Below are 12,350 nucleotides of genomic sequence, written 5' to 3'. Positions count from 1 at the left end.
ACAGTGCAATAACGGCAGCAATAGGAAATTTCACCCTGCTGACCAGATCAGGTATGGCTGACTTGTGATAGTTTTAAATAATTGTTTTAATGTGAACATAACTGATTTTAGTGTTTATGTATTGTCAGGACCCAGGCTGCAGAGCACCAATAACCTTACACAGAGGCCAGAATCTATCTAATATCTTTATTAAAGAAATATATAAAGTCAATAAAAACAAGTGAAGAATATAGTTCAGAAATAGACCTTTCAGATGAGGTCAAATATAGTCCAGAAATGTATTGTCCAATATAAGATATTAGAGTCCAAAGTTTTAATCCACTTGACCGAAACACACACTTTGCCAAGCAATAGTGTGGGGGAAACAACAGAGTCTTTAAAGTCCAATGTAGCTAGACAACAAGGCTGGAAAATAAACTTGATTCTTGGCTGGATCCGTGACTAGAAGACGAGGTAAACATGAAACATGAACAGAGTCCAAGGAAGTCCGTGAAACAAGACAAGGCTGGAAACTTGATCCGGGAAACAAGGAACTGGATTACGAAGTCCACACACGATCTCTCTCCTCAAGCTGAACAATTGACTCCGCAAAGTATCCCTGGCGTTAAGCACCTATATTGGGTCTCGTTTTCCCGCCAACAGAACTCTTTCCCTAGAGAACGAGAAGCGAAACCCAACTCTGTCCAGATGTGTGACTCCTTAGAATTTCCCAAGGGAAGCAAGCCTAATCAGCTTGATTTCTGGCAGCAATGCGTAAACTCCTCCGATGAGCCTCTCTGTTTCCCCTTTCCCGAGAATAAGATTCTTTTCTGGGAAACGGGGGGGGAGTTCTGCCCAAGGCCTGTTTGGCTGAGTTCTTGAGGACAAACAATAACATCCTGCAGGTGAGGAGACTCCGGCTCTGGCTGAACCGGCAAAAATCCCATGTTTTCCTCTTCGTCTGTCACAATAGTACTAGGAACAGGACTACAAGGCCCATGAGTCATCACATGTATATTTATAGCTTATTTTATGTTCCAGCACTGAATTTTTGCCACATATATATTGTGCTCCGCCCTGAGTCCCCTTCAGGGTGATAAGGGTGGAATATAAATGTTTAAATAAATAAATAAATATTGGGCCCGTGGGGACTCACTACCAGGTAGTCCTAGGACTACCTGGGGATGAGTCCCCATTGCCATCCCCAAATGTGTAGAAACATTTATTTAATTGTGCGTGATAAAATTCTAAGTCATACTCAAGGGGCGTTCATCAGTAGTCCCTTGGTATTTGTAGGTGCAGTGTTGGTAAACAGATTGGTGCTTACAAGGAAGTTACAATCTTATTGTATAGTGGAGATTTGGCAGGAAATGACGTGCTACTACATCCTCTCATTTTGATCCCTGTTGCACTTTTGGTGAGCTGCCTGGTCAGAATAGATGATAGAAAAAAAAACCTGATTTTAAAACATTTTATTGGATATTCAAACAGATAAATAAAATCAATAACGGTAGAAAATCTTCAGTCATATTTGATCAAGGAGACTTCACCTTCAACATATGTGTCCATTCATGTGAATATGGTTGCCATCACCAAGTTTCATAACTTTTTGTTTCCTGAGGGGAAGGGGAGGGAAAAAAAGAGTTAAGACATATAAAAAGACATTAAGAACTTCTTAGTAACAGCAACACATTACATTAGTTTCAACAGGATCTAAATGTGTATGAGAAAGAGGGTGTGTGTGTGCGTGTGTAAATGAATGAATTTGACATCTTGCACTATCATGAAAAGAATTTTGCATTTAGGTGTCCAATTAGTTCAGAGACCTTAGATTTCTGAAATATGCTTTAGAATAAAATGCATCTCATGAATCACTTCTACAGCTGGGAGATGCAGGTTGATATTGGAAGGAAGGAAGCAAGAAAGAGTCACAATGCAATCTGTGCTGATGTAAAAATGGAGAACTGCTGTGGTGCAATGGTTAATTTAGGACTCTGGACACCAGGACTCAAATTCCTGCTTATCTGTGGAAACCCACAGGGTGACCTTGGCAAGTCACCCTCTCTCAGCCTCAGAGGAAGGCAAAGCTAAGCCCATTCTGAATAAATCTTGGCCAGAAAACTCCATAATAAGGCCCTCTTTTGGTTTCCATAATTCAAAAATGGCTTGAAGGCATAAAATAAAATACCAACCTGAATTGGAATCTCAAAATTACAGGATTTCACATAAACCGAAAGATCTTTTCCACGACACCTTTTTGCCCAGCGTGGCCTGAGGATGGAGAGAAAAGAGAAATTACCATCTTGACTTGGATTTCTTCTTCAACCAGGTGCAGATTAAACAGTTTGAACACACTAAAAAAAGAAAGTGGCTGTGAAAACTGGAATCTTCTTCCTCTTGACTTTGGAATGAAATCCACATTTTAGAGTGCAAGCAATTTTCTCTGGATGAAAGAGTTATCAGAATTATCTTAGGAAAATCGCAGAAAGAAAATTTGGCAGTACATATTGTCAAAGGCTGTCGAAGGCTTTCATGGCTGGAATCACTGGGTTGTTGTGAGTTTTTCGGGGTGTATGGCCATTTTCCAGAAGCATTCTCTCCTAACGTTTTGCCCACATCTATGGCAGGCATCCTCAGAGGTTGTGAGGTACCTCACAGCCTCTGAGGATGCCTGTCATAGATGTGGGTGAAACATCAGTAGAGAATGCTTCTGTAGCATGGCCATACACCCCGAAAAACTCACAACAACCCATTAAATAGAATTGACAGAACAGGAATGAGGAAAATTCTATCAAAGTATTTAAGCTCACTAGAATATCTGCTGCTGTGACTATCAATTGTGCAAATATAGGCAATCCCCCAGTTATGAACAATATGAACATATGGCTCCTAAGACCTCATCACATGACAAAATGTTAGCATTCTAGGACACTGGTGCCCACATGACATAGCCTCACTTCCAGTAGGACTCCGTTGCTAAACTGAGGCAACAGCATGATAGGACACTTCACCACCAATATGAGAGCCTTCCCGTGTTCCTTTTGGAAGAACCGGACTACCATGGGGACAAGTCGTGTGGCAATGCTTTCCCATGTGTGATGGGGAAGCATCACTGTTGGCTAGGCAGGGTACGGGGCACTGGGATTGTCCCACTGTCCCGCTGATTCACCATGGAAGCTGGCAAATTGGCATGGCGGACCTCGTCAATATGATGAGGTCCCTAGTTACGAATGTGCTTCTCCTTTCCCTCCCTTCCCTTTCCTTCGTGTCTGTATCTATCCCCCCCCCATCCATTTCTTTTCCTTTGTGTCTCTAACCCTCCCCGCCATTCCATTTCCTTTGTGTTTTCCCCCTCTCCCACATTTTCTTTCCTGCCTAGTCCTCCTAGGATGCATCTGCACTACAGAATTATTGCAGTTCAATGCCACTTTAATTGCTATAGCTCAGAGCTGATGTGACTCACCAGGCCTTCAAGTGCCCATTCTGCTTTATAATTTTCTTGGCACACAGAATGTCATCCTTGATGTCATCATCAATTAGCTCTGCAAGGTGAGAGAATGAGACAGAAAAAGAAAGGAACAAATGGAAATTAACACAAATGTGTTCCCAAACTGCTGTGATTACAGACATGGCTCTTCAGAACAACAGGCACAATATTGTTCTGTGATATTATTTACTGCGTGTATTCAACTATAAGTCTAGAGATCAAAAAATTGACCACCAAAACCTGGGTTGACATATCCAGTGTACCTTAACTATCCCTTTCTCCGAGTAGAGAGGTAAAAGGACAGATATTAGTTTGTCCTGGTAGAACCCAAAAGCAGCACTGACCCCCTCCAGTTACTCCACTGCAATGCCTGAGTAGGAAAATGGATTTATACCAGATACATCTCAAAACCGAATGCCCACCAAATAGGGTGAAAACCCCCCACAAATGAACAAGGCAAGACTGGGTGAATCTACAATGCAAAATTTAAGTGGTTTGACACCACCTTAACTGCTAAGGTTCAATGCTATTGAAGGATGGGAGTTGTAGTTTCATAAGGTCTTTAGTTTTATCCGCCAAATAGTGCTCGTACCTCACCAGAGATGACTCCCATAATTTCAAAGCATTGAGCCATGGCAATAAAAATAGTGTCAAACTGTATTAATTTTACAGTATCGATGTACTGGGAACAATTTACGAACAGAAAACACTGAACAACAGACCCAACCAGGAAATGACAGAAGACCAATAGTTGCTATCTAAAGCTCTCAGCTGAATTTATTCAAACAGGTCATCAGTGAAATGTATATAGTTCTGGAAAATAATACTGCCTTCTCACAACCTTATACAATTACTGAATTAAAATTGTGCACATAACATGGACAAAAATACGGACATAAAAGCCCTGTTATACGTCCAGAGACTCACCCTCTACTCAGATCTATCCTGTTGCTGAAGAAGACCCAAGAGGATAAATAGACACAAACAGTAGAAATGGCATTTACAAGTAGTGATTCTTAAACAACACCAGAAAAATGGCAGGAAATTGGAAGGAGAAATAGTATTCAAAGCAACGTAGCAAGAGATCACTCACTAGAACAGGAAATGTTGCAGAGATTCTTTGAGGGCTGAACCCCATCAGAGCACCAGTCTGAATTGTTAATCCTGAATAGCCCATAGGCTTTGCGTCTTGTTGGGCTCACTGGAGGATCAGTGTTAAATCCGCTTTCATGAAAGACTGTACAAAGCCCTGGCAAGAAAAATAATTTAGAAGATTAGAGATTGGTTGGGGGATGCAAAGAATGTATAGGAAGAAGTACTCCTGGCAAAACTCACAGTCACCGAGGGTGAAACCAAGGTACTGACTCAGCCCCAAATCATTAAGTTCCTTTGCTAGGTGACACCTCTGGATTATTTTTGCTTCACTTGCCACAAGCACAGAGCTAAGGAGGGCAAGAGTAAAAACTAGCACCCTCATGACTGCAGCTGCCTGGAGAATGGGATGAGGATCCATCAGAAGAACTAGATCTTTTATAATCTAGAGATGAGTGACAGAAGAGTTTGTTGGCATCTATCTGTTCCCAGAACTATAATTTCACCAAGTGGTATTTAAGATCTGATTTATTGTTTGGGTGAGAGTTAGTTAACGTCAGCAAACTAATCCATGTATTAGCTGGAGATATTTTCATTCATCTTTGTCAGCTTGGACTAAATGAATTAATATTTAAGCACAATTGTCCATCAGATTAGTTATTTCTGTAATCCTCCTGCATGATATACAAAACCAAGTTTCCTCTCTCATCTCCAATTTAAGGACATGTTGTTGCTACTGCCATTGTTCCTCGTAAGAAGAGACCAGCACAGAAATTTAGAATTGTTGTTTAAAATACTGGCTTCAAATTATACTCCTGTATAAGTGCGATTATTTAATCAATTCTGAAAACCTTGATATTCTGTAATGAGAGAGTACTGGAAGAAGTTGGCCAAGATCAAATTAGCCTTTTTGAATGAGTATGAATCTTTGCCACCAATGCTATGTTAGTGTTCTGCAGGACAATGGGCATGTACCAATGAGCTACCTGACTGCTGCTGCTATTGCTGTTGTTGTCTAGAGATGTGCGCAGAACTGTTATCCCTCATTGCATCCATTCTTTTGTTACTTTCGTTACCTTCCGGAGCACGTAATGGGAAGCCCTCCCCCCCCCCAATATTAGCTTGACACGAAAGCAAATGGGAGCCGATCATTGGCTCCGCCTCTGCTTTCATGAGCATGTGGCGCTCCATGCCTTCTTGCTTTGGAAATAGTGTGTATGTGTGTGTGTGTATGTGTGTGTGTGGCATGTAGGCCCAGCACAGGCGCTTGCCTGCAGCCAAACACCTCCTCTAGAGTAAGAAAGTCAGAATTTGTCTCCTTTCCTTGAGAGAGTGTGTGTGTGGCATGAAGACGCAGTGTGCGCCTCTGCCTGCAGCAGAGCACCTCCTCTACAGTAGAAACAGGTAAGAAGCCTCCTTAAAGTGCCTGCCTGCCTGCAGCTCAGCACCTCTCCTCTAGAGTAAACAGCTTAAATGCCTAAAATGATGGGAAGGGGAGCCTGGGAAGCCCCCCCCCCATAATGGGCTGATAGAAAATGGACCTTTGGGCCCCCCAGAGCAAAAACAGATGTCTGCCCTCCCGATATTGGGAGGCTCCCAAGAAGTGGATCGGGGGCCCCACCGAAAGCTGGGACATGAAACAGGTCAAGGTTTACCCAGAAAGCACAACCCTATTATTTTCATAATTTAAATCCTACCTTTTTCCCAATAATGGGATTCAAGTGTGTGTGAGGGGAAAGTAAGGTAAAGGTTTCCCCTGACGTTAAGTCCAGTCGTGTTTGACTCTGGGGGTTGGTTCTCATCTCCATTTCTAAGCCGAAGAGCCGGCATTGTCCGTAGACACCTCCAAGGTCATGTGGCCGGCATGACTGCATGGAACGCCGTTACCTTCCTGCCGGAGCAGTACCTATTGATCTACTCACATTTGCATGTTTTCAAACTGCCAGGTTGGCAGAAGCTGGGGCTAACAGTGGGAGCTCACCCCGCTCCCCGGATTTGAACCTGGGACCTTTCGGTCTGCAAGTTCAGCAGCTCAGCGCTTTAACACACTGAGCCACCAGAGGCTCCGTGGGGAAAGTAGCAAATATTTAAATCAATCAACTCCATTTGTAGGATATTCATAGGCAAAGCATAGGTGGGCAGCAGTTGTTTTTTTTTTTAAATTAGAAACTCCCATCTTTATCCTCCTGCTCTGAAATTCATTTTTTCTGTATGATGGGGCAGACCTGTTCAGAACCCAGCTTCTCCAATGCAATACACTTCTGGGAGAGGTGGGAGAGGGGGATGCAATTAGCTTTTCCCAACTGTAAAGACAAAGACTTTTTCTCTCCCTTGAGAGTGCTTGAATTGCCAAGACCCATTGCTATCTAATCCCAGCAGTTGTAGTTTCAGAAGGTCTTCAGCCTTCTCTGCCAAAGAGTGACTGTGGATAAAAGGATCCATGCTCGGTAAGCACATGCTAAACCACATTGGCCAGGACAGAGAAACACTCACCAGGTTGAAGACAAGTCACAGAGGTGTATTCATTTCAGTCAAAAGGGATGCAAATACAAGCGGATGCTTCAAAATGTATAAGCATAAACATACTAAGAAAGCACAATGTCTTATAACAGTTTGACAGGTATTCAAAACTCCTGCTTCCTCCCCAGATTGGTCCAAAGAGGGGCCAGTCTGGATCCATGCTCTGATTGGCCAGGAGTTCCTCTGACATCACTGCTTCCAAGCAAGGATCCCCTTTCGCAGGGAAATAACAGCTAGGAATTTGACAGCCAAAAAACCAATCAGTTGGTGGGATGCCCCCCTGGGAAAAGGCATCATCCGCAAAGATAACATTAAAGGAATGATAATGAGCTTTTGATTAACTCAGCTGTGTTTGACAGAAATAAGAGCTTCTGAAGACAAAGGTGCAAAGCTCCTAAAACAAAAGGTGATGATCTTGGATGATCAAGAGCTGGATTGAAAGTAGAGAAATTAAACCAATGTACACAGTGAGATTTTGTTTCCATGGTCAGCAGTCTCTCAATCTCAAGTGAACCATTTAACCAGACAAACAATTCTCGGCTGACATGGGAAACTACTTATCTCTGCCATATGAACAATGGATTTCAATGTTTGAGAAACAGCCAGACAGATTTGCCCAAGTTTCTTGTTTTTACGGAATTACCTCAGTAGGATTATGGAAAGGTGACTGTCTCTGGGCTACATCTTGTTACATTTTATAACGAACTCTATACATTTTTATATAAATTAAAATCCATCTAAAGACATATGTCTTCCAGCAGGTTTACCCAGTCAGTTTTAAGCATGAATTGCAAGCACACACACACGCCAGGACCTTACTTAAAAATGTAAACTTAATGACCGACTGATTATCCATGATGTTGGGAACCAGGAAGAGCTTTTTAGTCATGTTTTTTATAATTACCTTTCTTTGGCAAGCTGGAACTCTGCCTTGTTTTAAGGAGGCATTAACCACTCCCTCTATCTACGCAGCCAATCTCTTTCTAGCTTTTTAAATAACCCTGGAAGTGTATGGATTTAACATGTGCTGCTGAGATAGGTAGTGGTTCAGTCAGTCCACATCCAAGTCACCTCAAACCTGGTGTCAGCTTTTATGTCTTGAAACAGAGTGATAGACAGCATAATAGGCATAGGTGGGCCTTGGTCCGATCTGGCAAGATTTTTCTTTCATTACAGGGTAAATGTTGATTCAAATACTGCTTTATCTCATTCTCATATGCAGGGTGGCGGTGTGGGTAGGATATATTTTTCCACTGCTAGTAATAATAAAGTGTTAATTTGGTAAAAATGAATTTGCAAAAATTGCACAAAAGTGTACCGCATGCACAAAACTGAGGTGCTGTGTGGTTTCCAGGCCATGTGGCCATGTTCTAGTAGCATGTCTCCTGACTTTTTGCCTGCATCCAGGATCACCATTTATCAACCATAAATACGTTGGTATAGTTTGCAGTGGTGGTTTGGCCAAATTAAAAGACTGCTCAGTGGCAGAGATTTGGATCATGTAACAAAACAAGGAGAATGGTAAAAATGATTGAGGCAGCACCTTAAGTTCAGCACTAAATGAGCTATTGTTAGATGAACAATGCTGTATTTTACATCCATGCCAAATTTTTGCTCTTTCTAAAGCCCTGGATAAAGTCAGAGACACTGGGTGCATCCAGCCTGATTAAAATGTCCCAAATTTAGTTCCTGTTCATTCTGATTTTACATGGGCTCACAATAAACTAGTATAAAAGGGTTCTGATCATATCAGGAGTTGACAGAAAATATTTTGGGATAAACACAGAGCCGGTCCAACAATGAGGCGAATTAAGCAGTTGCTTGGGGCGCAAAGTATATGGGGGTGCAGTCGAGACTGCTTTTTCTTTGATTTGTTGTAAAACATGATGTTTTGGTGCTTAATTTTTAAAATCTTAATGTAATTTGATGTTTAATAGGCTTTTCCTTAATCCCTCCTTATTATCCAACATTTTCACTTATCCAACGCTTTTATTTTTCAGTAATTGGTTTGGGGGGGGGGGGGCAAAATTCTGTTCGCCTACACTTGAAAAATACCTAAGGCCGGTTCTGGATAAACAAAATATGTGTGGATCTCCAAAATCTCCAAAGGAGTAGGAACCAAATCTGGGACCTTTTTGTGGTGAAGATACGTTAAATGCGGCAAAGCACCCTGCTGAAAGCAGAGACCAGCAGTACCTGGCACCCAAAAAAAAAAAAAGGGAAGTATTCCTATATGTGAGATAATTTGTTTCCCCTGTATGCTTCTCCATTTTTGTTTTCTTTGTTTTCTTTGCAATATGTATGGAAATGGGTTCTGTTGTAAGTCAATTACTGCAGTTAAGCAATGTGTCCAAGAGGGGTTTTGGTCTGTCTAGAAGAGAATACCCATCTCCACAATTTCACCTCCTGCCCCACCGCTGCAAAGAAACCATATACAGGCTTGTACTGGACTCAAATTTATGTTTGTCACTGATAGGATGCTGGTCAAGAGTTTTTTGATATATGAATAAGAAACGTCCCAGCTTTTGACAACGTGGTGCCTTCCATGTCAGAGGTGCACCACTGTCTCATCACTCTCTTTGCAAAGACGACACTTTGGGTCATTGTAGGACTTTTCAATTTTTGTTTTTATTGCATTCGTTTGCAAGGCTTGTGCAGCAAAAATCAGGCCTTTTGTTTTCTTTTTTAGGGTTCCCCTTCTAAGCCACTCCCATTATTATTATTATTATTATTATTATTATTATTATTATTATTATTATTATTCATTACTGTTTTAAATGCTTAAAGAAAAGTGGAGGAAGAGATAAGGAAAGGAAAATACATATTTTGAGTGAAAAGCTCCCTGAGATTCTATTTATTTACAACATTTATACCCTGCCTTTCTCAAATTTAATATTTTAATATTCAATATTTTAATATTGAATGTAATGCTTTAAATGTTTAATATGTATTAATTTTAAATTTAATTGATTTTAAGTATCTGCTTGTATATATTTTAAGGTATCTAATGGTTGTCATATGTAAGTAGCCTTGAGTCCCCTTCGGGGTAGAGAAAGGCGGGGTAGAAATAAAGTAAATAATAAATAAAATAACCCCAGAGGCGACTCAAGGCGGCTGTTTTGGTATTCTTGCTTTGGTATAAGGTTGAAATATCTTCTTCCATACAACCCAACCACGGAGTAGTTCAAGCATTCTGGCGATCACACTTGTCCCTATCTTTGCTACACTACACTTTCATGGCCAGAATCAGCATATGCAGTTCTACATATAGCCAACTATAACTCCAACTGCCCAGTGCTAAGAAGCCAGGCATTGTGAGTAGGATGAGATAGCAAATCACCTCTGCCATAGATTATACTGAAGTACTGCATCAGATCAAGTCAAACCAGATTGGGAGCCCTTTCAGACTACACAATATTCGCATTATGATTCCCCTTGAACATAGCAACATCATATAGGATCCTGGGAATTGCAGTCTGAAGAAGGGACATTGCGAATTCCCAGCCAGATCATTCTATTATTTTATTTATTTATTACAGTATTTATATCCCGCCCTTCTCACCCATAGGGAACTCAGGGCGGCTTACAATAAAACACAATATAAAAATATTACAGACAATTCAATCACTTAAAATTAAATACATTAAACATTGATAATCACTTAAAATTAAATACATTAAACATTGATAAAAATATACATATAAATACACAATTGGTGCCTAGTGCCTATGACCAAGCCACGAACTCCAGCATTTTATATGAGGCAGCCATTGCAGTTAAAGTGGAATGATAGTGCTCTAACTGTGCAATGTGAAAGGACCCAGAGAAAGTTCAGAATTCCCATCTCTAGTTATGAGCCGAATTGCTTTGGCAGAAAAAGGATGTTTCTTGTTCTTTTAAAGGAGATCAATGGCTTTTCCTTACACACTACAAACCAATGTTTTTTTTTTTAATGAATCCCTGAATGTTTTAAAAATGTGATTGAATGTAAGAGAGCAGTAAAAACGATGAGGCTGTGGTCTGTGCTGATTTTGTAACCATTCTGAATGGAATCTACCAGCTCCCTCTACAAATCTCTTGGATACCACATACAGTGAATGCCCTCTACTAATAATTTGGTTTGATAGAATGTAGAGCTACTTTTTGAATTCTTCATTGAAACAGTTCTGCTTTAACCTGAGAACTGGCCATAGGGTTGTGCCTCATTGTTCTGGAATGTCACCTGTAAGATCTGAGGCCCCTTCTACACTGCCATATAATCCAGAGTATCAAAGTAGATAATCTACAATGTAGATAGTCTACACTGCCACATAATCCAGTTCAAAGCAGATAATCTGGATTTTATATGACAGAGTAGAAGGGTTCCTGAGATAGGTATTAGTGTATGTTCCCACTGATTTCAATGGGAACTGAAAGCAACTAATAATTCTCAGATCTGAGGCAATGTATTTCTACTTCAGAAAAGTACTCCTAACTATGTTTTATTTTCTCCAAAGTGGGAATGTGGTAAGTTGTAAATAGAGCATGGAACAATTACCTTTTTGAGCAATAACACCCAAAAAGACACCCCACCCCACAAGCCAATTTGGTATCAAGTAGCTGGACCATAAGGAAGGCTGAGCAAAGGAAGATAGACACTTTTGAACTGTGGTGTTGGAGGAAAATTCTAAGAGTGCCTTGGACAGCGAGAAGATCCAACCAGTCCATCCTCCCGGAAATAATGCCTGGCTGCTCACTGGAGGGAAGGATATTAGAGGCGAAGATGAAATACTTTGGCCACATCATGAGAAGACAGGAAAGCTTGGAGAAGAGAATGATTCTGGGGAAAATGGAAGGAAAAAGGAAGAGAGGCCGACCAAGGACAAGATGGATGGATGGTATCCTTGAAGTGACTGGCTTGACCTTGAAGGAGCTGGGGTGGCCACGGCCGACAGGAAGCTCTGGCGTGGGCTGGTTTGTGAGGTCATGAAGAGTTGGAAGCAACTGAATGAATAAACAACAACAAAAGTATGCAATTTGTGTTTCCCCTTTTATCTCATATTTTTATTGGGATGTATCAAGGGAGTTACAGTATATTTAAAAAAAGAAGGAATATTTTCTGTGCAGGTAATGCAATAGAAATTTGCATATCTACATTTCAATAACTCTTGTCTGTTTGAGGCAAGTGTGAATTGCTAGTTATTCTTTGGAACAGATTTCCCTGCTGCATCAAGGGGTCCAGTTGATATACATTCCCAGACAAGTTAATATCTCCTGAAAATTTCTCCAGAAA

At 40.9% G+C, this 12,350-nt stretch overlaps 1 protein-coding gene across 1 annotated transcript; it reads right to left on the bottom strand.

The window, feature by feature from the left end:
- Positions 1-1,080: 1,080 nt before the first annotated feature.
- On the bottom strand, positions 1,081-4,737 carry LOC134295900 (sperm acrosome-associated protein 5-like; the record flags this gene model as incomplete). The annotated part of the gene is made up of 4 exons (XM_062969391.1): positions 1,081-1,595; positions 2,172-2,250; positions 3,443-3,521; positions 4,560-4,737. Coding segments are annotated over 4 exons (363 nt in total), but the record flags the coding sequence as incomplete, so codon positions are not given.
- Positions 4,738-12,350: the final 7,613 nt, after the last annotated feature.

The sequence above is a fragment of the Anolis carolinensis genome, chromosome 2 (genome assembly GCF_035594765.1).
Source record: "Anolis carolinensis isolate JA03-04 chromosome 2, rAnoCar3.1.pri, whole genome shotgun sequence".
NCBI classification, from domain to species: Eukaryota; Metazoa; Chordata; class Lepidosauria; order Squamata; family Dactyloidae; genus Anolis; species Anolis carolinensis.
This window is presented reverse-complemented; position numbering and strand designations above follow the sequence as displayed.